General features: G+C 39.5%; 1 protein-coding gene and 2 long non-coding RNA genes across 6 annotated transcripts in view; 2 read left to right on the top strand and 1 right to left on the bottom strand.

Moving 5' to 3' along the window:
* Positions 1-27094, bottom strand: part of LOC309842455 (ubiquitin-conjugating enzyme E2 E1) — a 77226-nt gene that overhangs the window by 6030 nt on the left and 44102 nt on the right. For 2 of the 4 annotated variants that reach the window (XM_082686663.1, XM_082686666.1), the window contains exon 4: positions 4278-4334. The exons of the other annotated variants lie outside the window; for them this stretch is intronic. In XM_082686663.1, the coding sequence (XP_082542789.1) occupies positions 4278-4334 (57 nt within the window). The remainder of the gene's footprint in view (positions 1-4277; positions 4335-27094) is intronic. 4 annotated transcript variants of the gene reach the window in all.
* Positions 1606-26647, top strand: LOC309842515. Its single transcript, XR_014299666.1, has 2 exons — positions 1606-1648; positions 26264-26647. It is a non-coding gene; the product is annotated as an uncharacterized lncRNA (long non-coding RNA).
* Positions 10428-20118, top strand: LOC309842507. Its single transcript, XR_014299665.1, has 2 exons — positions 10428-10504; positions 16355-20118. It is a non-coding gene; the product is annotated as an uncharacterized lncRNA (long non-coding RNA).

The raw sequence follows: 27094 nt of genomic DNA, 5'->3' as shown, positions 1-27094 counted from the left end.
AAGCATGCAACAAGAGCCCTGTAGGAAACTAAACAGCATGGATCCCTTATCTACAGGTCCTCAGCCAGGGGACTTGGGAGTTACAGGGAAGGATGAGAACCCATTGGAAGGACAAAGCATTGCTGTTTGATGAAAAATTTTACTCACCTTAAAGCTGTTACTGGAGAAATTCATAAAACTTTTTGTCATATGCATTTTATTAATCATAGAATGAAACAAAAATTATGGCCCTGCAAATCTTCTGCCCCCTTTTTTTTCCTTCCAGGTTCTCACTGTAAAAGTTAAGGATCTACTGGTCTAGAAGGTGGGTAAAGAGACCTTTGGGGGGAGAGGGGAGGGCACAAGTTTACAGCTTTCAGAACGCTACTGTGAAGGTGAATGAGGAAAGAATCTTTACCTGGGACACTACAGAGAAAGGTCTATTCCAGCACCCCACCCTCTTCTCTATAAAATGACTAACTAGGTTTACCCACAGGTCAGCATATTTCTTTACCAACCTTCTGTCCCCACCCTTTAAGAAACCTTTTAGTTTCACAATAAGAAATACAACTTAAGTTTGAAACACTTACGGAAGTGTACTTTAGAATAGCATGTGATCTAAATTAGTAATTACTAAAATGAATATAAAGTATGGGAGATGGGGGTGTTTAAGAGAATGAGAACAAAAAAAAAAAAGTCCCCATTTGAAGATGTTGCAACATTAACTGTGATTAGAATCTTCACATGAGGCTGAGACTGAGAAGGTGGAAGGAGACCATGCATTTATTTGCCTTTGACATTTTGTTAGAGAATTAGTTTATTCATAACAAAAACCCCTTTCAAAATAAACTCTTACACAAGGCAAAAGAAAAAAATTCTGGCCTTGATTCAGTCTTTTTTACTTCTAGTCAAAATAAAGAGAGCTGTGGCAAACATTTTAAGAAAAATAATAGTCAAGGGCACCTGGCTGGCTCAGCTGGTAGAGCATGCGACTCTTGATCTTGGGGTTTTGAGTTCAAGCTCCACACTGGGTGTAGAGTTTACTTTAAAAAAAAAAAAAAAGAGGAAGAAAAGAAAAAAAAATCATTCCTATTTTTGACTCAGTATTTTCTTACTTCTGTAATGGTTTCTGACTTCAGAGAGATACATTAACATTAACAGCAAGAATTGTCATGAACCACAACCTTCTTCTGAAGGGACATCAGCCTATTGACTGATCAGCAACAAACTCAATGACAAGGACTCTTACCTCCACCAGCCTTTCCCTTAATGCTTGAAACCCATGTTTCTTCTAGTAACCACGGGACAAGGTGGCTACATGTCCTACTTCTTATGCCTTATTAACACTATTATTAGTAATAGCATTTGAATAGTATAAAATGTTATCCATACAAGTCATTTAAGGTATAATCCTAAGAAAGAAAACCAGTTAGAAAAACTGTCATCAGAGCAGTCTTCCAGAATTTGATGTGCTCTCTGGATTGATCTGAAAATTTCTAAGATGATCATATAAGCTAATGTTTAAGCTTTAATTTGTTTTAAAATCATGTTGTTGTTGTTTTAAGTCCTCCCCCATTCCCATCCTCAATACTAACTTACTATAGACTACTCTTCTTCCATTTCAACAGCAACCGAAGATGCATTTCAGTTTTTAAAGAACATCCTGGAAGTAAGGTGAAATTATAATCAGTGTTTTTAAAGATTATATTTCTATCTGATCAGTTTTTAAAATTTTTATTGGGAGAGATGACCCCTGCACACTAACAAAGAAACCCTAACTCAGATATTATTTTTGGCATAATTCTAAAAAGCTTAGTTATGTGGTCTCATATCTTAGGGGAAAAAAAGTTGAGGGTAAAGGCTGGGAAGATGAAAAGATAAGGAACATGCTAAAGACAGGCATTTGGATAGCAATAGCACAAAATAAATGAAAAATGGAGCAAGTTAGCAAATGTGTCGGCATATTTCAAAAAAGGGTAGATAAAGGCTCATGATCAACTGAGAAGTTCATTCTAACCACCTAAAAATCCCAAGTAACCTCTCAAACCAGTTGCTTATACAAAATGTATTGTCGTAAAATCCTCCAAACTGCTACATTCTCACTGCTCCCAAAGCAGTCATTCTCAGTAGAGGATGGTGGGGGCCCCCAGGTGATATTTGACAATGTCTGGAGATTATTTTGGGATGTCACAGCTAGGAGGGAGTGTGCTACTGTCACCTAGTGGATGACAGCCAGAGGTGCTGCTAAACATTCTCCAATGTACCAGGTACCAGATAGCCCCCACAACAAAGAATTCTCTCAAGGGGCTCCTGGGTCAGGTCTGCCTTTGGCTCATATCCCAGGGTCCTGGGATCAGGCCCCACATCAGGCTTCCTGCTCAGCAAGGAGCCCGCTTCTCCCCCTGCTTATGTGTTCTCTGTCAAATAATAAATTAAAAAAATTCTCTCAACTCAAAATGTCAATAGTGCCAAGGCTGAGAATCCTGCTTAGAGAAATGTGATCAAGGTAGCCCTAATAAGGTAAGAGCTTCACAGTTTGAATCCATTGTCAGGCTCTAGTGCCCATCCTCTTATCTGTTTTACTGCTGTGTGTGGGAAGGGGGAGGGGGCAGAAATCAATATCCAGGGTTGCTTTTAAAAGTCAGATTTGCATATGCCCTAAACGTTCCATAGACCCCTGATAACTCAAAATGTGGTCCCTGGACAAAGCAACATCAGCATCCTCTGGAAGTTTGTTAGAAATGCAGATTTAGACTCCACCCCACACCTAACGCATCAGAATTTGCCCATTAAAACTTTGAGATTCTAGCTACAGAGGACATTAAGTGGCAAATGAATGCCAACTCTACCTTTTGATCTGTTTAAATTACCAATTATATTCTCGAGCTCTTGGGGTGCCTGGGTGGTTCAGTGGGTTAAAGCCTCTGCCTTCGGCTCATGTCATGGTCCCAGGGTCCTGGGATGGAGCCCCGCATAGGGCACTCCAAGGCTCAGCGGGGAACCTGCCTGCCTCTCTGTCTACTTGTGATCTCTGTCTGTCAAATAAATAAAATCTTAATATATATATATATATTTTCTAGCTCTTTCCTTCACTACCTGTAATTCTCTGCAGTAAGAAACAAGTATCAACCCTAGTAACGCTTACTAAGTACCATATAGAGAACTTAGAAAATGCTTATAGGAAGAGACCCACAATCAAATCTATATTCCTGACAACCCACTATTCAAAATCCATTCTTAATTTACTCTTCTTCTGCTAAGAAATGAAAAGAGAATATGACAGAATAGTATGAATGCAGCAATCTACCAGAGGGAATCCTCATCGCCCACAATTATGTCCCAGTAGACCGACTACTCTCCAGGGAATGAAAGCTGCCTTCTCCATGACATCTATATAGCACATGCAGAGGAATTTTATAAAAAATGAAAAAAAGCATCTTGTTCTCGCCATCCCTCCATAAAACAGTTGCTCTCTGTAACCTAGAAGTGAGTGGCAGAAGGAACTTGAAAAATCAGAAAACCTCAGTAAGGTGACTACTAACACACGAGTGACATGGTTTGGTGAGGTGGCATTGCTATTACAAAGTGGGTACGGGGATAACTAAGAGAGGCCTCCTACAAAGTGGTACTGCAGGGGATGTACATCCAGGTTACCATTCCCTGGAAGAATTACAGTTTAAAGGCCAACCTAAATGACTTCTATGTAAGAATTCACATCAGTAGTATCCAGTATATCTAAGCAGTTGCACTGGAACAAAGTGGGCCCAAATAGGGGATTACAGTTTCCTACACATGGGAGGAAAACAGACTCAACACACTTAAGATCTAGAACAAGATGATCCATGTCCACTAAGAATGGTGTTCCCATGGAGGCCCCCCAAATCATGTCATATCGACTTTGAGGAAATAGTGCCTTTCTCCCAGCAGAAAGGGGATAAACCTTCAAAGGAATTTGATACAACTTTTCAATCTGATTTTAGGCCTATAGAAGCTGTAGAGTTTATTTCTGAAGTCTGTTCCAAACCGGAAAGTGGACAGATTGGCAGGTATTTACATACATTGCTACAGCTATGTGGCTATACAATCTCTCAAAGATCAGATTTTAAGTCTCTAGAGAATAGTGATTTTCCACACATACTACCAGGGCTTAGTATAATAGTAATTAGCAATATTTAATTAGCTGGTAAAATACGTACCACTGTTCAGAATTACGTTGACAATACTGTCAAATTTGGTGAAATAACAAAACACTACAAGAGCTCGATCTTGCTCAGCTAGCCATTCAATTGTGTTTTTACCTTATATGTTGCTGCTTTAGAAAACAATCCAGGCTTTCTGGAAATCTACACTCCAGTCTTGAAGAAAGAAAATCAGATGTAGGAGTAAGGACACAATTTTAAAAGAAAACTCGTTTCATAATAATTTGAAAGAGACAACAGTAGGGATAGTGAAACAAGCAGATCTACAACACTGTGGACATCAGTGGGTCCTTACTGTCAGGGAGGGATGGCTGAATAATGATAGTGTTTAGTAAACTGAACTAAAAATCACCCTTTAGAGGAGCCTGGGTGGCTCAGTCAGTTAAGTGTCTGCCTTCAGCGCAGGTCATGATCCCAGGGTCCCAGGATTGAGCCCCACATGCAGCTCCCTGCTCAGTAGGGAGTTTGCTTCTCCCTCTCCCCCTGATCGTGCTTGCTCTCTCTCAAATAAAGTCTTAAGAAAAATTAAAATAAAAATCATACTTTAACTTTTGGACTGCTGATATACAAAGTAGGGGATAAAAGTACCAAGCAAGTAAAATTCAAGCTAGTTAGATGTCAAGGGCCTAAAAGGAATTGGGGTGGGGAAGGGTAGAGAATGGCACATAGGAATGATTAGAGAGAATTAAATAAGAGATTGGCATTTCTTGTGTCTCAAAAACCATTTTTTTTTCTATACAAGGTTAAATACGTAGGTGGTCAGGACAAAGGTGGATCAGACAATAGCTCTTTTCTGCAGAACTACACAAGCTTAAGAACGATTCTAATTTGCTCTTTCCCCAGAGAAGTTAGAAAAACAGGGCCAGAACAGAATCAAGTTCTAAAGCTATTCCTCCTCTACTGAAACTAAAATAATCCAGAGGAGGATATCTGCACCTTACAGTCAAGTGCTTTGAGTCCTGATTTTTTAGTTGCATTGCTTATATTAGCATATGTAACACTGCTATCTAAGTGAGTAAGTAGAAATCAATTATTAATCTCTGGTTCTTACAGTAATCAGTTCACAAGGCCTATAAAAGCACAACCAGCTCTTCTATTGGGATGGTAACTGTACTGAGGCTAAATGAGGAAAGCAGAATCTCTTGTTTAGACTTTTGTAGGGGATATAGTACAGTTGTTAACACTTGTACCTTCCACACATTTAATGCAGGTCCTTAAAAGCAACAGTGTTGCAAGGAAAGCTACTCAGAGGATACAAAAATTCTCAAAAAGGAACTTACCAGGTTTGACTCAATTCTAGGATTCTACAGTATATCTTTTGATTAGGAAATGACCACAGTTCAGTTTCTCATTCACTCACACTCAACTGCACAGCCTCCACAATGCAAATGCTGCCAATCTCACACTGCAGGTGAGGCACTTGGGGGTGGCACGGTCAGAGGGAAATGTGCAAAGTAACAGTGTAAATGCACAAGGAGCAGGTTCAACATCTTGCCATTGAGCAGAGAAAACTGCCTGCACCATCTTGCTGCAGTGATTTGGAGGCAGGGGGTCATTTATCACATGATCTGAACTCTTGTTTGGTAAAGCTTTTTTTTTTTTTTAAAATAAAAATAATTTTTAACTTTTTACTGCCCCTTTTTGCTCTTAAAAGTGAGACAAAGGGCGTCTCAGAACATCTTCCTACACCACCTAGTCAGCCTGGAACTGCCCTGCCAGTCTCTTAATTGTAGCAATTTTAAGGATTCTTCATCCTCAAGGGGCATCTTCCTTCCAGGGATTTGGGTTAAACACCTGAGGCCGGTGTCTCTCATCCTAAGTCCAGATCCCTACAACTTCCCTCAGTACAGAACTTATGTGGATTTGGAGAATAAAGATGTTTGGAGCTAAAGCCGACATTCACATCTGGGAAAGGCTAGATTGGCACTTCTCCCAACACCCTTTCACAGCAAGCCACCAGGTCAAAACTATTTTCACAATTCTAAACAATTTGCCTTTTTAACTCTCCTCCTCTCACATTTGTACTGTGAAGTTTTCCTGAGACTACATAAGGTGTGATATGACAACAGAATGAATGCAGAAGCAGATAAAAAATCTAGCTGTCTTCAGACATTAAAGCAATTCGCGTATATGTTAAACAGTGCCACTCTTCTAGGTGTTTTAGCTTTGGAAAACATTATTTTCATTAAAAATGTTAACATGTTTTTGTTATTTTAAAATGAATGATATTTTTAATGTTTCAGCTTTAATCTTGAATACAGTAAAGCCCATAATAATTAACCATATAAACAAAAGCACTTTGCGGCCCCTAATTTTTAAGAGTGTATAATGGGGTCCTAAAATAATAAAGGTTTGAGAATGGCTAGGCAGATTACTTTAATATCAGCACAACTAGGCAACAATTAAAAACAAAACGAAAAGTTTTAAATAGGAACTAGAAGCTGTTGGTCTCTCTGCCCTTCCCCCTCTCTCTGCAACTTGGAAACCGTAAAGTCCATGTAAGAAGTAGGACTACCCCAAAGCCTACCTACTGGAGAGACCATATGGAAAGACCAAATATGAGGGATGAATGAGAAGCCCCAGGTTTTCCAGCCCTTAGCCATTTGAGTCTTCTTGGCCCAAGTAGCAGATTTGTGAGTGAAGAAGCCTTCAGATAGTTCCAGTCGCCCAGCCAGCCCCTAGATATACCAGAAGTTTATGATAAATGGTGGCTGCTGTTTTACACCACGTAGTTTTTAGGTTGTTCTGTGAACACTTCCCAGGAATAACCCTTAACCAATAGTTGATGGTGGAGTGGGACAATTCTGAGGCAAGTGCTTTTACCCAGAGTTCCCTTTGGCAACTTTCACTTTGGGAGCGCTTAATAAAAGGCATCCATTACTGACAGTCTTTCCTACCCTGTCTTCCTTCCCACCTCTACCTTTATTTCTTACACCACTAAAAAACTACCTGTATTAGAATTCTCCTCTTAAGGATCTCCTGGGGAAAGCAAAGCTGACAGACCACTGAAGTTGGACACACTAAGGAAAAGATGAACAGATATGATTACATAAAAAGCAGAAAATCTGTAAGAGAAAGACAAACAGATTAGAAAGGGGTAAGAGAACTGCAGTACATGATTAAGGGTTAATATCTTGACTATGAAAAAACCTGAAAGGGCACCTGGGTGGCTCAGTGGGTTGAGCCTCTGCCTTCAGCTCAGGACATGATTTCAGGGTCTTGGGATAGAGCCGCACATAGGGCTCTCTGCTCGACGGGAAGCCTGGTTCTCCCTCTCTGTGCCTGCCTCTCTGCCTGCTTGTGATCTCTGTCAAATAAGTAAATAAAATCTTAAAAAAAAAAAAAAGTAAAGAAAGAAAAAACCTGAAACATACTAACTGCAATGGATAAAGGACTCTGGCATTTCTCAAAAGAACTCATATGACCAATAAATTCTCAATCTTACTTAGACTCAAAGGAATGCAAATTAAACACGGAGGCACATTTGCCTATCAGACTGGCAAACATTTAACGATTGTATTTATTTATTTGACAGAGAGAGAGCAGGAGAGCACAAGCGGGGGGAAGTGGCAGGGAGAGGGAGAACCAGAGTGCTGAGCAGGGAGCATGATGTGGGCTCAATCCCAGGACACTGATACCATGTCCTGAGCTGAAGGCAGATGCTTTTAACCGAATGAGCCACCCAGATGCCCCAAGACTGGCAAATATTTTTTGTTTTGTTTGGCAAACATTTTAATAGACTGAAAAATCTGTGTTAACTGGATGATGAAATAGGCATCCTTTCCCATTGCTGGTGGGAGAGTAAATTAGTAATCATAGATTGTGATTAAGTAAAATATATTCAAATATAAATCCAATATACCCTTTGACACAGAAATTCTGCTTCTCAGAGCTTACCCTCAGGAAATGAGTGGAACATGCACATGGCTACAGTACCAGGCTATTTATAAGAACCTTGTGTATGATGAAACAAGTTTGGAATGAGCTAAACTATCAATAAGAGGCAGGCTAGACTGTGGTACAACCATACAGCAGTATACTATGCAGCACTTAAATGACACAAGGTACACATACTCAACAGGGTTTTTAAGAATCCACAATGAGGGTTGCTGGGTAGCTCAATCGTTAAGCGTCTGCCTTCAGCTCAGGTCATTTCAGGGTCCTGGGATAGAGCCCCGCATCAGGCTCCCTGCTCAGCTCGACAGCCTGCATCTCCCTCTCCCACTCACCCTGCTCGTGTTCCCTCTCTAGGGAAATAAATAAATAAATAAATAAATATCTTTAAAAAAAAAATCCACAATATAATGTGTAGTGAGAAGGCAGACTTCCCAACAGTGTGCAAAACAACCTCATTTTCATTATAAGACATACCACATAACCAAACTATTGATCAAGGTTGTACCTGCAGGATGAGATGCAGGGGATTTATTTTACAATAACAACGGATTTCCATTCTTAAGAATGTAACAAAGGGTAGAAGAAATGAAATCAAATTCACCTAGCAACAGAGAAAGTCAACTAATAAAGAAGTAACTGTGGTTACCCTGGGTAAGGATGGTTTCTGCCTAGAAAACCAGGACTTCACATTTGCAGGGATGCAGGATACTCAATCTAGGCAATTTCAGCCCAGTTTCTGTAGACTGTAGTTTTGAGAACAGAGTTGCTAAGGGTCTCAGAGGGGTGACTTTTGACAAGTTCATTCCTGCCTGTCACGGCCCAAATACGTGTGCAATAGTGACCCAGTGAAGTACTGCATCTTTGGATGAAGATCTACAACAGTCATTCACAGGAAATGAGTAATACTGCTCCCATCTCCAATTTACAGCCCTGTGAAAGCCGTCAGTAACTATTATTGTGGTTAAGGTGTCCTGTGGTCTCTCATTAAAGGACAGATCTGGCCCTACTACTGTAAAAGCTTCTACCGACACTACCGCTCTATCCTGCCATCTCCTCCCTCCTCTCTTCAAATCAGGCCCTCCCCTAAACTCTACTTTATACCATGCTCCAGATAGGGTGCTGAGAGAGAGACTGAACCCAGGGAGAGAATGCAAACCCTTCAACAGTGTAAAGCAAAGGGGCTCAAGTTTATATAACAGCCCACAAATATTTTTCAAAACATGGCAAAGGGATCTGACAGCCAACTTAGCAGACACACCCACCAAATACCAACAGTTAGCAAAGATGATCTGTTCAATGTCTAAATAGTCGAGATATCTAATAGTCAATTTATCTGATAGTTATTAAGATACAAAATATCTGAAGTGGATGGCTTTAACTGCAGGTAAATTGTGCCTTAAAAAGTAGATAAAGGAGAAAAATAATATGTACAGAGAAATTGACCTTTTTAAATCATTCTTTCCTCTAAGCAGACTCCCTCCTGAGCAGAGAGCCCAATGCAGCCAAAGGCAGACACCTGACTGACTGACAGCCATCCAGGCGCCCCTCGTTATTCCCATTTTAAAGATGGGGAAGCATTCAGAAGGTTAAGTTAACATTAAGTGATGGGGCTGTACAAATTCCTAAAGCTAGGAAATCACACTTCTGGTCAATACAACCCAGGCTTTCTTTCCCACAGTGATTTTTTTCCCCAATACATCCATGGAGTTTCCAATATAATTATCTGCTTTGGACTCCCTACCAATTTTGTTTAATCACATTTACTACTCTGCCTTTCCTACCTTATTATTTCATTTGTCTTTTATACTTGGAAGGAAGCTAGAATTACAAACAAGAAAATCTTGTGACCTGCTAGAAGGTTATTAAAATTTCTTAAAAATTGATTCAGTTTTTTTTTTTTTAAGTACATACCACATGGAGTACTACTTAGTGTGGAGGAGAGGGGATTTTAATAATAATGTGACAACTATAAAAATTGAGAACTCCCAGCTTAATGAAAACCAAAGATGGTTTTGGGAAACAAGCATCAGTTCAACTGAATAATAGTCCAGATGTTATGTTCTTAAATTGCAAAAAGAATAAGCAATACAATTTTCTTTCTTTCTTTCTTTCTTTCTTTTTAAAGAACTTTAAGTGGGGGGAAATGCTAAAAAGGAGGTGTGGAACATGATACCTACTTTCCCAGCTCAGAAGTCTGTTTGGTCCACTCCACTCCATTCCATTCTAGTCCATGGTGGCACTGGGAGGTCCAGCAAATCACTGGAATGAATGACCTCCACCGAAATGGAGGTCGAGTTCCTGCCTGAGGATACAATATCACCCACTGCTCAATGCTCTGTGAAGCTGAGGCCTCTGCAACCTCTTTGTTCCCTCCCTCTCCATTGCAGGATCTACAGCTCAGAACCACCAGGAAATCACAGGGTCAGAAGGTGAGGAGAACTATTTACTGCACTTGGAGAGTCACTGGTTTCCTTCTTGGCCCCAGAAGGCCAGGAGAGAAAAGCACAGGCTGCTTATATTTGCAGAGGGCTGAGAGTGTGAATGAGGGACTATGCCCTATGGGTCAAATACAGGGCTGCGTTTGGAGGGGAGAGTCTGTTCTGGCCTCTTGTTCACTGCTAAACCTCATCACCAAGTCTCTGCCCTGCTGTCTACATACCTTCTAGCTGAGGAGAGGAGACAACAGCTTTAACAAAACTTGGTGCTGCAGCAGCTGCTAAAGCGGCCCAAGTGGGAGCAACCACATGGGACATTTCACAGCCGACTAAGTCTAACAAATTTTCTCCAAGTGCTGGTAAGCAGACACATGTGACCTTCACCAGTGGCCACTGACCAGCTACCATTCTGACTTGTAAACTAACACACACAGTGCATATGCTACCACATGCTAAAATCAGGTGCTTCCGAAAAAAAATTCTCACCATGTAATATTTAATAATATATTACAGGAGTGCAGAGCATAATGCCCAAACAGAAAAGGGTCCTAACAAAAACGTCAGCTAGTAATTCCCAATTTTATATGAAAAACACTCGCAGAGAATTAACTGCTAAGGTTTATGTCCATTCAGGCTAAGTCTTATGGAAAACGCCAAAAGGCAAGAAAAGTTCTGAAAGAGAGGAGGCAGATGTTCCAAGCCAAAGGTGAGGAGCTTGGCTGAGAGGTACAAAATGTGGCTAACAGCCCACATACATAATTGGAAAATAAAGTTAAAGAAGAGAAGGACATGAAAAATGAAATGAGAGGGGAAGTTTTAATTTCTTATTTTTTCCCTCTTAAAAGGAAAAAAAATAACCCCAATTTAAATACTGGCCCAGAGGGAGAAGACAACTATCTCAGAACACAAAGATGATAGATTGAACCCATGATACCAACTTTCACTCCTTCCCCAAACTCCGACAATATGACAGTAAAGATTTTTAAAGGCATAAACCTACAAAGATGGGAAGAAAAGGAAAGGGGATAATATTCACAGAAGTTTGGAAGTTAGGAGGCAAACTGGCAAGTGGTAAAGGATTCGACATGATATATCCAAGAAGCTGAATCCTAAAGTGGCTGTGAAAAAAGCCAAAAATCAAGCCCAGGTAGACCACATAACCCTCCCTAAAGACTCAGGAATCTGTGGTGCCTGAGGAGGTTGAGAATGAGGCAGGGGAGGTTTTAAAATAAGAATTGGTTAAAAGTGTGTATCAGTGGTCCAATTCCAAGACCCTGTGTGACAGATGGAATTCTGAGATGGGCAGCATGATATCCTCCCGCTAATACACTCTGACCTCCTCCATGAGAGCATGGATGGACAGAGCTATGACTTGCTTCTCCCTAACAGAATAAGGCAAAGCTGATTGGACACCACTCTTGGATCAGGTTATGTTTTCTGTAAATTGTTATTACATAAGACTCGGTCTTAACTGACAAGAGAAAGACTGTCCTGCTGGCCCTGAAGGAGCAAGCTGCTATGATATCAGTTGCCCAAAGAGAGGGCTAGAGAACTGCTGCTGTGGTCTCTGAGAGCAACTGACTTCAGTCCTACGGCTGCAAGGAAGTAAACTCCACGTCACAACTGTGTAAGTTTGGAAGCAAACCCTGAGCAACAGATGAGCACACAGGCTAGCTAGCTGGTTCCTTGAATGCAGCCCAGAAAACCCTGAATAGAGGTCTAAGCTGTGCCCCAACTCCTGACCCATGTGAACTGTACATACTAAAATGTATGTACTGTTTTGAACTGCTAAAGTTGTGGTAGTTTGTTATACAGTAATAGTTATCCTGCCTGACTGGGGTTTATTTTCTAGAGAGGTTTAAAACTGAGGGTCTCTGAACCAGGGGACATTAATATGGATGAGGGCAGAGGTGCTGTACTGACAATGAGCTTATGCATGGCCAACAATAAGATCCCCAGTTTTGTTTCTCAGCTCCCAGAACAAAGCTTGGCCTTTACCCTCCAGGCAGTCTCCTTTGGGGGATGTAAACAGCCTAGAGGAAAAGTCTCCCTAACTAAGTTAACAGATAACCAAGGAACATGGTTCTTCTCTAAAATGGCAAATGATGATCAAAACAAACTAGAAGACAGTCAATTAGAGAAAACAGAATTTAGAAAGAAATTTTCAAAATAAATGGAATTACTAATATCCAGAGAGACAGAAGATACTGCACTGATGAAACAAGGATATGGGTAAAACAAAACAGTATTCAGAAAAGAAAAAGGAGGGTAGGGGTCAGGTGCTGATAATGGACGAAGGCAGTCAAACGATACAAACTTCCAGTTATAAGATACCAAGTTCTGGGAATATAATATATAGTATAGTTAACAATACTGTATCATATACTTGAAAGGTGCTATCAGGTAGATCTTAAAAGTCTCATCACAGGAAGAAAAACTGAAACAATGGAGGTGATGGGTGTTAACTAAACTTACTGTGGTAAAGTCATTATGTAATATACACATATATCAAATCACTACGTTCTACACCCTAAACTAATACGATGGTATATTTCAATAAACTGGGGGCAGGGAGAAAAGAAAGAAGGGCTTTTAGAAACTAAAAATGAAAGCAAACAAACATACTTCAACATAATAAAGGCCACGTGTAACAAACCCACAGCTAACATTACTCAATGGTCAAAAAATGAAAGCTTTCCCTGTAATATCAGAACAAGATGAGGATGTCTGCTTCACCATTTTTATTCAACATAGTACTAAAGGTCCCAGCCACAGAAATCAGACAAGAAAAAGAAACAAAAGGCATCCAATTGATAAGAAGTAGTAAAATTGTTGACTATCTGCAGATGACATAATCCTATATACAGAAAACCCTAAGGACGCCACCAAAAAACTATCAGAATAAATGAATCTAGTAAAGCTGCAGGATACAGACTATACTGAAATCTGTTGCATTTCTATACACTAATAATGAAGTAGCAGAAAAAGATCTTACGAAAACAATCCCATTTAGAATTACACCAAAAATCATAAACAATCTAGGAATAAATTTAACCAAGGAGGTGAAAGACCTATACTCTGAAAGATACTGATGAAAGAATTTGAAGATGATATAAACAGAAAAACAAACCATGCCCCTAGACTGGAGGAATATTGTTAAAATGCCCATACTACCCAAAGCAATCTACAGATTCCATGCAATCCCGACCAAAATACCAAGAGTATTGGGGCGCCTGGGTGCGTGGGTTAAAGCCTCTGCCTTCGGCTCAGGTCATGATCCCAGGGTCCTGGGATTGAGCCCCACATAGTGGGGGGAAGGGGGGATCCTCTGCTCAGCAGGGAGCCTGCTTCCTCCTCTCTCTCTGCCTGCCTCTCTGCCTACTTGCGATTGAGGTCTGTCAAATAAATAAAATCTTTTATAAAAAAAAATATCAAGAATATTTTTCACAGAACTAGAACAATCCATCCTAAAATTCATATAGAACCACAAAGACCATGAACAGCCAAAGCAATTTTGAGAAAGAACAAAGCTAGAGGTATTACTGTCCCAGATTTCAAATTATACTTCAAAGTTATAGTAATAAAAACAGTACGGTACAGGGACAAAAACAGACATACAGATCAACGGAACAGAATAGAGAACCAGAATAAACCCACCATTATATGGTGAATTAATCTACAACAAAGGAAGCAAGAATATATACAATGGGCAAAGGACAGTCTCTGCAACAAATGGTGTTGGGAAAACTGGACAGTTATATGCAAAAGAAGGACACTAGACCACTTTCTACACCATGTACAAAAATAAACTCAAGATGGATTTAAGACTTAAATGCAAGATCAGAAACCATAAAACTCCTAAAAGAAAACACAGCCAGTAATCTCTTGGATGTGGGCCTTAGCAGTGTTTTTCTGGACAGGTCTCTTCTGGCAAAGGAAACAAAAGCAAAAATAAACCAGAGGGGCGCCTGGGTGGCTCAGTGGGTTAAAGCCTCTGCTTTCGGCTCAGGTCATGATCCCAGGGTCCTGGGATTAGAGCCCCACATCGGGCTCTCGCTCAGCAGGGAGCCTGCTTTCCTTCCTCTCTCTGCCTGCCTCTCTGCCTACCTGTGATCTCTGTCTGTCAAATAAAAAATAAATAAATAAATAAATAAGCAAGCCAGCCAGAGACAAACCAAAATACTAAGCTTCTGCACAGGAAAGGAAACTATCGAGAAATGAAAAGGCAACATGGATGGACTTAGAGGGGATTACACTAAATAAGTCAGACCGAGAAAGACAATGACATATGATTTTACTTATATGTGAAATCTCTAAAAACAAAGCAAACAAGTGAACAAACAAAAACCAGAAACAGACTCCTAGATGGGGGGAGGACCCTTAACAACTGATAGCTGCCAGAAACAATGGTAGTAGAGGATGGGCAAGATAAGCAAAGGGGATTAAAAGGTATAAACTTCCAGTTATAAAACAAGTAAGTCACAGGGGTAAAAATGCAGCAAAAGGAATATATTCAGTAATATTTTATTATGGTAACTACACCTACAATGGTGAGCACTGCATAATATATAGAATTGTGGAATCACCATGTTCTACACCTGCAATTGACATAACATAGTGTCAATAATACCTCAATTAAACACATACACACAATGAACCAAAAATTTTCAAAAATATAATGTAGGGTAAAGTTATAATCTCCAAAAAAAGGAAGAAAGAAGGTTAAAAAAAAAAGAGAGAGAGAGAAAACATACAACTTTTTTTGGTACACATGTGTTTTCTGCAGGAATGTAGTTGGAAATGGAAAGACTAAATGAGAATAAATCAGAGGACCTTAAATGCCTACCAAACCATTTAGATTTTAACAGCTTTGCACCTACAGGAGTGAAGTGAAAAACAGTCACTGTTTTAAGAAGTAGAAAATTCTAAATACTGAAAACATCAACCTATTCAGAAATAGGAAGCTACAAATTCAATCTTCAATGAATGAAGCAGAGAGCCTAATTAGGAGACTACAGAAATCTAACAACCTGGATTAGAGCAGTGACAGTTGCGAGCAAAATTATCTTGGGGGAAATCCTAAGTACTTCACTGTGACAATCCCTAAGAGCTATCAATAAACCAAATCCTCTGACTATATCTATACATACATGCCTACATCCAATTCCCACTGAACAGGAAGAAACCCTAAGAGTCTCTGCAGGGCCTGCCCAGTCTCCTGGCAGCATTGCTAACCAGATATCCCAAACACTACCATGCAGCACTTAGTTAAGTCACCATTTGCTAAATAAACAAAATTTGAGTTTATGTGTATGTTCCTGCATGTTCAATACGGTATTAACATTTCAGAAAACTCTCAAACCATGTATGCTGATTTTAGTTCAGAAAATATTTATCATTAGTTATATGCTTAACTGATACTTGCTTGCTGATATATGTAGTTTAAAAATACAGCATACATGCTATTTTAGATACCGTCTAGGTTTCTTCCAAAAAGTTAAAAAAATACCAGGTTTAATATTCTTTTAAAAACACCCTTTAAATGGCTTTATGGCTTTATTTAAATCGAATTTATGCTTTATGGCAAATAAAGATGGAAGTATTTTGGAAGGAAACACATCTTATCAGTTTATCTGGCAACTTGGTTGGGTTGTGTTTCTTTTAAAAAGAACCAGGGCTCACAGTTTATAAAGACTCATGAACAGGCACATTCAACACCACATAAGCAGGAGGTAAAAGGAATTCCAACATAAACTCAGGTTAGCCTCTAAAATCCAGCGGATTTTTAACCACTAATACCTCTAGCAGAATTTAGTTAACCAAAAAAGCATTGTCCATATTTAGCCATTTCAGTGTTTTGTGAACGTGCGCCTACAGTAACGATGAGCGCCACACAGAGCCAAGGGGAGGCACACCAACTAAGACACTGCTGAAGCAATAAGACAAAATCCAAGCAGTCAAGAGTTGTTTCGCAAGACAGCAAAGTCTGCGAGGTGCCCTCAACAGCCTGGGAGGAGGAGCAGCTTGCGACAGCAGTCCCAGTCCCACAGAAACCTGATCGCAGGACAGAACGTTCGTTTGTCTGTACCCAGCCGCAGTGAGAGCGCTCGGCAGCCAGGAGCAGACAGACAGCTGCTGGAGCAGGCAGGCTGACAAAGGAACGAGCCTCTGAGTTCCAGTCTGGTCGAGCAAAATGCCTTTGTCCTTCAGCAATAATCATGTTAATCAGAGCCATCCTCCACGTCCAGAGACCCTTACACATTCGCTTCGTGCAAAATGTACATACAGCACGGTTCTGGAGAAGAACTGCCTCCTCAAAGGGAAGGAAAGGAACATTTCAGTGGCTCTGGCAGTTGGGGCTGCTAGACATGGAACTGAGATTGTAAGATAAATTTTAATCTGTTTTATGAGAATACAATAAACCAATTAAAAGTATCCATTTAGACCGTATTTGTTCAGTATTATGCTATGGAGAAAATTCTTACAAGAGTCACAAAAATGTCTGCTGTCTGTTCTCATAAAATTCCCAGCTAAGAGGAGGGTCAACAACAAATTATTAAAACACAAAGCAGACTATTAGAAGACGGATAAAAGGGAATGGAGTAAAGGTGAACTCAAGTGCAGGTGGCTTAGAAATGGGCCAATATAAACACACAGGCAATTCTCTCTTTCCTTCCCTCTCACACATGCACGCAAACATGCTGGCTTTCCACCATAAGAGCTCCCGTTCTTTCGCTTGTGAGGTGAAGTGGAAAAAAAAGAGGACAAGTATTTAGAACAAATTTCCCAAAATGAACAGTCTTAGTGATGTAGGTCAGTGATTCTTACACACATTTCTAAGACAAACTTTTCACCAAAAGGTAAAGAATAAAGGGAAAAGGATAAAGTATTTGTTTTTCATAAATTTTATTTAAAATAAAGTTCTATCCATTCTGATATCCAGTTCTTCCTATTTTGTGATAAAATTATCTTCCATTTTGTGAAATGTTGATGACAGTAGATGGTAATTTTGTTTTCAATGTCCTTGCAAGACAAAATAGAATTAGCAACCATATATCAGCCCCTTGTGAACTGAAATTTAATATTTAGTACTGTAGTAACAGCTTTTGCCTGTAACCCTGGGTGGTTGGTATCTGTCATAGCAATTTTTTTTTTTTAAGCTTTTATTTATTTGAAAGAGAAAGTGCACAAACAGGGGAAGTGGTAGACAGGGAGAGGGAGAAGCAGACTCCCCAACGAACAGGGAACTCCATGTAGGTAGGGCTTGATCCCAGGATCCTTGGATCATGACCAGAGTCGATCACCCAATCGACTGAGCCACCCAGGCGCCCCTGCCATTGCAACTTAAACAGCAAAAAGGACTGGTCCCAAGCCTGAGGCTCAACTAGCCCAGCACCTTTCAAGTGTCCTCAGGATCTCAGCTCTCCAGCAGGCCTAGGTTAAGGCCACCGCCTGCCAAACCCTCTGCAGCCCAGTGGCACCTCTATCACTCAGACTCCTCCCCGAGAACCACACACACAATAGCAGCCACTTCCACGTGCACAGAAGGTTCACAAATAGCTCCCAAATCACAAGGAAGTCCTGCCTGTCAGCAGGCTGACACACACTGTTTAGAGTCCCTCAAGTGGCAGGTGAAGTGAAACCTCTTTGTGCCAAAACTATTTCCTAAATAAATTTGCTGTTATTCTGTCTAAGCTGGTATACATCTCTAGTTTGACAGGCAACCAAAAAGATATAGGCTTTGGAAAGAACATCCTAAAGCACTAAATGTGTTATTTTATAAGGACTTCTCACTTATCTTGGTATCCCTTGCTCCCTCAAACTTTGATTCTCCCACATGAAAATCCCTATCTTCAATTCCCTATTTCTTCTTTTCCCGCTTCATTTCAGAAGTATATGTGCATCTTTCCAAGACAAACATGTGGTCTATCAAATTCCTCTTCCTTTATCACTGAATCCAGCACTTCATTACAAAAAGTTCAAACTTTTCCATGCAAAAAGAGAAACACAACTAAATAAAGCCTACTCCTAAGTATACTCCTAAATACCCCTTACCCCCCACTTCCCTTCAAGCTACGGGTCTAGTTTTCCCTGGCCCTTTAGTGGCAACTTCCTGCTTCCACCTAAGATTCAATCCTGCTTTACCTCAATATTCCAGTCAACTGTTCTCTTAAATGTACCAATGACCTTCCAATCTCAAACAGTATTTCTGACTTTCTTCATCAGCTTTTTGGTCAAGAACTTATCAACCCTGCCTTCTTGAAACTTTCTTGCCAATCATGACATTAGTTTTCTGATTCTCAGCTTAAGTCTCCTCTTACCTCTGATCTCCCCTCTCCCCTTTCTAAAGCCTTTCCCTGTTAATCTGTCAAAGCACAGGGGCAAACCCCAAGGAGCTCCCCTTGCAATGGTATAAAGAGTGATGCATTTCATTGGAGGGTTTGGGGGTCCAGAGTGGACTTAATGGGCATTCATGGAAGGAGAAAGCAGAAGACAAAATCAAAATCTGATACAAATTCAGTAACTCTTAGCATTAACTTAACAGATATTGGGCCTCAGCAACACACTAGAAAAATAATGTCTACTACAAAGCAATGACTTTCAAACCATACTCCAGATGGGGGAAGAAAGTTTTGATGTTTTAAATGCTTGATTTCCCTGAAATCTGTTTTAAGAAAGGGTTACAGTGCTTTCAAAAACCTTTAAAAGTACACTTCATAGTAAGATACAACTAAACACACAAGGAACTTGAAAATAAGAACAGCATACAAATTCCAATTCAACCCTCAGTTTCTTATCTGGCAAGTGTGGCCAATGATACTCTCCTACATACCACCTCACTGAACTAAACTGAGAAAAAGTAAAGGAAGTACTACAAAGTGGCTTTGAACCCTACAGCACTATTTAAACCTACACAATTATTTTAAAAGCAGTAAGTGCTAACATTTCCATAGAAATAATGACTACTTGAGTATTAATAATGGCTATCACAAAAATCTAAAGCTACATTTTGGCTCTCCAATAATCAATCTAATCTTTTCATTTTAAAGGTCAAAATTAATATGGTAAAATTCCACATAGCTAACGAAAGTATTATACTGAAATCAAATAATACAAATGTTAACATATTATTAAGGTACGTTCTGATTAAATAAAATTTAAAAACATACACTTGCAAGAACAGTGGAAATGCTTCCTAAAGACTGCAAATGTTGGGTACCTGGGTGGCTCAGTGGGTTAAAGCCTCTGCCTTGGGTTCAGGTCATGATCCCAGGGTCCTGGGATCAAGCCCCCCATCGGGCTTTCTGCTCACAGGGAACCTGCTTCCCCCACTCTCTCTCTGCCTGCCTCTCTGCCTACTTCTGATCTGTCAAACAAACAAATAAATAAAATCTTAAAAAAAAAAAAAAAGACTACAAATGTTGGGGCACCTGAGTGGCTCAGGGGGTTAAGCCTCTGAGGCCTTCGGCTCAGGTCATGATCTCAGGGTCCTGGGATCTAGCCCCACATGGGCTCTCTGCTCAGCAGGGGGCCTGCTTCCCACTTCTCCTCTGCCTGTCTCTCTGCCTACTTGTGATCTGTCAAATAAATAAAATCTTTAAAAAAAAGAGAGAGAGAGAGACATTTGATAGACCTACCTTTTTAAACCCAAAGATTGCTTTAAGCATGTTTTAATTTCACCACTACACAGTGAACTCTGCATTTCTACATTAGATACAAACCTGAAATAATTACTCTGTGCATCTTTAAGTTGAAAAAATATTCCTCATTTTTAATTTCAAAATTATAATCTCACAAATTACTCTAAAGCAATAAAAAATTATACCTGAAATTATAAATAAAAATATATAAGTTATACCTGAAAATTCTAAGATTTCAGAGAACAACCTGCTCTCATAATTAAATGTGAAGCTTCTATCGTACATTTAACTCTCCCATAAAATACTATCAAGAAGTTGGTCAAATGAGTAATTAATCCATATATTCATTAAAAGCAGACATTTAAAGATTAAGTCCTCACTAATTCTCATTTAACCATAGGATTTAAATTCAGTATTCCATGAAATCAGTATCACGACGCTAGGTATTTAACAGAACCTCCTAGCTTCTGTAAAGGCCAAAGGTGCGGCTTCCTCCCACAACACACACATAAAAATTATTATTCCTTTACTATCTACTAAGGAAACAGATCCTAATTTAAATTCCTAGATATAGACCTTTTTTTGAAAAGACTAATAGCTAATTAGTTAGGACCTATTCAGTTACAAGCAAAGATACCTAACTTAAATGACCCTGAGCCAAAAGAAGAATTTATTGGCCCACATAATTTAAAACACCAAGGGAGGGAGGGAGCACCTGTGTGGCTCAGTCAGTTGGGCATCTGCCCTTGGCTCACGTCATGGTCCCCGAGTCCAGGACTGAACCCTGCATCAGGCTCCCTGCTCAACAGGGAGTCTGCTTCTCCCTCTACTCGTGCATGCGTGCATGTGCTCTCTTTCTCTAATAAAAAAAAAAAAATAAAACACCAAGGGAGGGCCGAAAGGGATACAGTCATTAAGAGCTCATGACCTCAACTATGTTTTCAGATAGGCTCTCCACACGTGGCGGCTTGGAAAAGTAGACATCAGAAGTTTAAGACTCACATCCAACTCACAGCTACCTCAGGAAAAGGGATAACCTTTTTTAAAGAGCCCTCCCCAATACTTTTGCCACAGCTCCTATCAGTTCAGATTAGGTCACATACCCCACTCTGAAATAATCACTGTTCTTAGAAGAATGCAGAGCTCTGGTGGGCTGGCTTGAGTCATGTACCACTCCTGGGGGTCAGGAGAGACTCTTGATGGAATGAAAAGGGTTATTATAAAATGAGGGGTGGTGGTACCCTAAAGGAATGTTAGATGAACAAATAACATCTATGTCAGTCATGAGGGTGTGCTCCCCCCAAAATACCACCAGGGTGTTTTGAGGAGCAGTGGCAGACTAACAAATGCAAAAATTGTACAGGGGCACCTGGGTGGCTCAGTGGTTTAAGCCTCTGCCTTCGGCTCAGGTCATGGTCTCAGGGTCCTGGGATCGAGCCCCACATCGAGCTCTCTGCTCTGCAGGAAGCCTGCCTCTCCCCCTCTCTCTGCCTGTCTCTCTGCCTACTTGTGATCTCTGTCAAATAAATAAAATCTTTAAAAAAAAAGTTGTACAAAGCAGGGCTTTTGGATTACATGTAGTTATTCTCACCAATTTACTCATTTTCAAAAAACAAATAATTCATGACAAATGCCTCCTTTTTCCTGCCAACTTTCCTAAATGTATTTAATCTTAAATGCTGAATTATGAAGACAAATGTATAACAAACTAAAACTTAATAGTTAAAACTGTAAGGGCACTTGGGTGGCTCGGTGGGTTAAAGCCTCTGCCTTTGGCTCAGGTCATGATCCCAGGGTCTTGGGATCGAGCCCTACATCGGGCTCTCTGCTCAGTGGGGAGCCTGCTTCTCCCTCTCCGCCTACTTGTGATTGCTAATGTCAAGATTTTAAATAAAATCTTTAAATAAAATCTGAAGATTTTAAATAAAATCTTAAAAAAACAGACATGTACCCCTGGGGATAAAAATATATGTTTATAAAAAATAAAAAATTAAAAAAAAAAAAAAGTTAAAACTTCAAGAAGAAAGTATAGGAGAATATCTTTATAATCCTGGGGCAGGCAAAGAATTCCTAGAACACAAAAAGTATGACTTATACAAGGAAAAAAATCAACAAACTGGACTTATAAAAATTTAAAAGTTTGGCTCTTAAAAAGACACTAGTGAAAAACCGACACCTAACATCGTGGTGTTAGACTAACATCGTGGTGTTAGATGGTGAAAGACTGAGTGCTTTTGCTCAAGACCAAGACAAACACACCCACTGTCACTATTCAATACTGTACTAGAAATTCTAGCCAGTGCAATTAGGTAAGAAAAAGAATTAAAACTATCTCTATTTATAGATAACATGATTTTGTACAGAGAAAATCCTAAGGAATCTACTAAAATGCTATTAGATTAACAGACAAACTAAGTAAGGCCGTAGGGTACAAAAATCAACATACAAAAGTTGACTGTATTTCTATATTGTTTACCAATGAATAATGGCAAAATAAAAAAAATTTTTAAGATTTTATTAATTTATTCGACAGAGACACAGCAAGAGAGGGAACACAGCAGGGGGAGTGGGAGAGGGAGAAGCAGGCCTCCCCCAGAGTAGGAAGCTGATGTGGGGCTCAATCCCAGGACCCTAGGATCATGACCTGAGCCAAAGGCAGACACTTAACAACTGAGCCACCCAGGGGCCGCTAAAATAAAAAATTTTAATTCCATTTATAATACCATCAAAAAGAATAAATTTAGGGGCACCTGGGTGGCTCAGTGGGTTAAGCCTCTGCCTTCGGTTCACGTCACGGTCTCAGTGTCCTGAGATAGAGCCCCACATCTGGCTCTCTGCTCAGCAGGGAGCCTGCTTCCCCCTCCCTTTGCCTGCCTCTCTGCCTACTTGTGATTCTCTCTCTCTCTCTCTGTCAAATAAACAAACAAACAAACAAACAAACAAAATCCTTTAATAAAAGAATAAACTTAATAGAAGAAGTCCAAAACATATATACTGGAAACTACAAAACATTTTTGCAAGAAATTAAGTTAGACCTAAATAAACTGAAATGACATCTTATATTGACAGATGGAAATCTAGCATTAAGATAGAAAGAGTTCCTGAATTAGTCTACAGATTCAATGCAATCCCTATAAAAATTCCAGCTAGATTTTTGTTTTTTTACAGAAATTGATGAACAGATGCTAAAATTCATATGAAAATGCAAGGGATCCAGAACTGCCAAAATAATCTCAAAAAGAGTAAGGTTAAAGGGAGTTGGGGGAAATTGGAAGGGGAGGTGAACCATGAGAGACTATGGACTCTGAAAAACAATCTGAGGGTTTTGAAGGGGCGGGGGGTAGGAGGAGGTTGGGGTACCAGGTGGTGGGTATTATAGAGGGCACAGATTGCATGGAGCACTGGGTGTGGTGAAAAAATAATGGATACTGTTATGCTGAAAATAAAAAATAAACTAAAATAAAAAAAGACTAAGGTTAAAGACTCACATCTCTCAATTTCAAAACTTACTACAAAGCTACAGACATTATGACAGTATGGTACTGGCCACAGGCTAGACATAGAGGTCAGCAGGACAGAACTGGGAGTCTAGAAATAAACCCTCACATTCAGAGTAAACTGATTTTTGACAAGGCTGCCAAGACAACTCAACGGGGAAAGAATAGTCTTTTTATCAAATGGTGCTGGGATAATGGGATAACCACATGCTAAAGAATGAAACTGGACCCCTTCCTCACGCCATACATAAAAAATTAATTTGGTGCACTGACTTAAATGTAAGAACTAAACTATAAAATTCTTAGAAGAAAATAAGCAAATATTTGTGACCCTGGGTTAGATAATGGTGTCTCAGCTACAACCTCCAAAAGCACATACAAAAGAAAAAATAGATAAATTGGACATCATTAAAAATCACAAACTTTGGACTGCAAACACCACCAAGAAAATGAAAAGACAACTGACAAAATGGAATAAAATATTTGCAAATCATGTATCTGATAAGGAACTTTTATACGGAATATAAAGAACTCTTAAATCTCAGTCATAAAACGACAAAGCAAATTTTCAAATGGGCAAAGGATACAAACTTTTCTCCCAAGAAGATATATAATGGCTAATAAGCACATTTTAAAAAAAGGTTTAACATCATTAGCTATTAGAAAAATGCAAATAAAAGCTACAATGAGATACCACTTTGCACCTAATAGCTGGCTATAATAAAACACAGATAAGAAGTGTATTGGCTAGATGGAAATCTAAAATAGTATACCCACTATGAAAAACAATGCCATTTCCCAAAATGTTAATAAAGTCCTCCCCTTTTGGCCTTCCATTTAAATCCTTTCCCCATCTCCTAATGTCTATAAAATTTTCCCTGACTACACTTTTATTTCTCCCATGTCTGACCCTGCCAGGGCAGTTCATGATTGTATCACATATTGATTTGGACATTTATAATTACTTCTCCTGTTATTTTTCTTGAATTTGTGTTGCAATTATCTTCCTCTGAGCTCCTTAAGATAAAGACATACTTGGGCAAGAGAACATAATGGGACCAAACATTTATTAAGTACCTGCTTAACTAACTACTTAATATGCATTACCTTAAAACAAGTTTTAAACCCAGAGCCTGAGTTTCTTCATGTATAAATCACGATACCCAAGGCCTGTTGTAAAACACTGGGAAAAGTCCAAGATATCCTAAGTTAAAAAAGGAAGATGTGGGGCGCCTGGGTGGCTCAGTTGGTTGGACGATTGCCTTCGGCTCAGGTCATGATCCTGGAGTCCCGGGATCGAGTCCCGCTTCGGGCTCAAAGCTCCATGGGGAGTCTGCTTCTCCCTCTGACCTTCTCCTCACTCATGCTCTCTCTCACTGTCTCTCTCTCAAATAAATAAATAAAATCCTTAAAAAAAACAAAAAAGGAAGATGTGGAACAGTGTCTCTAACATATTACCATCTGTGTTTATAAAAAATGGAGGTAGTGGAGGGGAATACGTGTTTGTATTTCTTTTTTTAAAAGATTTTATTTTAAAGAGGGGAGGCAGAGGAGTACGAGATGGACAAGCAGACTCCATGCTGAGTGTGATTTAGGGCTCGACCCCACGACCATGAGATCACGACCTGAGCCAAAATCAAGAGTCCAATGCCCAACCAACTGAGCCACATAGGCGCCCCAAATGTGTTTCTATAGATAAAATATATGCGTACTTGCACAGGAAACTGGCAACAGCAACTGCCTTTCAGGGTGGAAATGGGAAAACTGTTTCTCTATACCCTTTTCAATTGTTTGAATTGTCTTATCATGTGCACTCATTACCTCCAAACTAAACTTTTTAAAAATTACAATGTACACAATACACACAAACACATATACAGATGTATGAAATACCTATTTTTTGAAATATATTTTTAAGATATTAAAACCACAGGGTATTTCTACCCTTTGAGGTAAAAATACATTTCATTTCAGTTGTAATTATCTTACTCATATTTATCACCACCCTTACTTTCTTTGAAAGTGCTTATTTTGACATCATGTTCTACTGAGGCAGGACATTAATTTACCAGATGTCTTCCTCTCATCTAGAAGTTAGAAGACTGACCCATGCTTTATTTTAATTAGTATTGTATGTGCCTGGTGAACTGAGTCATTACGCATATGCATCCTGATTTGCCCAGGATAATCCTGCTTTATGCCTACTGCCCTAAAATTACCAATGATAATTATATGATCACCCTACTAATGAATCAAAGGGAGAAGAAGTTTATTCTTCTTATAACATCCATCAGGAGAACCATTCCACCAACTTAAGGAAAAAATTACCCAAAAAAATTTTTTTCTAAAGATCTCATTTATTTTTTTGACAGAGAGATCACAAGTAGATAGAGGTAAGCAGGGGGGGGGGGGGAAGCAGGCTCCCCGCTGAGCAGAGAGCCCATGTGGGGCTAGACACCAGGACTCTGGGATCATGACCTGAGCCAAAGGCAGAGGCTTACCCACTGAGGCACTCAGGAGCCCCAAAATTACAAAAAAATTTTATAGTAAATTCCTCTTTTGGAAGTATCAATAAGTGTATAACAACATGATTAATGTTTGTTTTTGTTTTTTAGAGAAAAGGAGCCGGCTCATGCATGAAGCAGGGGAGTTGCAGGAGGAGGAAGAAGAGAGAGAGAGAAAATCTTAAGCAGGATCCACACTCAGCACAGAGCCTAATGTAGGGTTCGCTCTCAAAACGCTGAGATCAGGACCAAAGCCAAAATCAAGAGTCTGATCCTTAACTGACTGAGCCACCCAGGGACCCCTATCATGACTAACATTTTGACCTCACACAGCATACCCAGTCCCTGTCCTTAGAGTACTTCAAGGTAGTAGATATTTGTTCATCCTGATAAATCATTTTAAAAGGGAAAAAACAAAAACAAAAACAAAAACTAGATACCATACTACTGTTATTTTAAATAGGGAAGAAAAAAAATTCAAATGCTGCTTCCATTTTTCATCTTTTCACAATTCCATCTTGAATGGTATACTTCAGGATACAGTAAATATAATTAAATACTCCAGTTTCCCTTTTCACTATCCATTCTTGAACATGTTTAAGAAACAATTAAAAAAATCAAATGTTGCATCAGACCGTAAGAAATTTATGTAATCATTCCTTCCTGACTTTTAAGAATGACTTTCTCTCATAAGTACTGGAAGTTTATTATAAAACAAGAAATGTCCCAAAATAGCAGAGTTTAACGATTTTATTAGATAATCCCAAGGACTAGTTTCCAAACTTCAGCTGAGTAAGGACCCTTCTGGAGCAGGGTTGGCCAGCTATAACTCACATAGGCCAATCAGACCCACTGCCTGCTTTGTTCATTAAGGTAAGAATGGCAAATTTTACATTTTTTAAGTAACTGAAAACAATTTAAAGAAAATAATACTTTGTGACA

The sequence above is a fragment of the Mustela nivalis genome (genome assembly GCF_964662115.1).
Source record: "Mustela nivalis genome assembly, chromosome: 1".
NCBI classification, from domain to species: domain Eukaryota; kingdom Metazoa; phylum Chordata; class Mammalia; order Carnivora; family Mustelidae; genus Mustela; species Mustela nivalis.
Note: the sequence above shows the minus strand (reverse complement) of the source record. Positions and strands in the feature narration are given on the sequence as shown.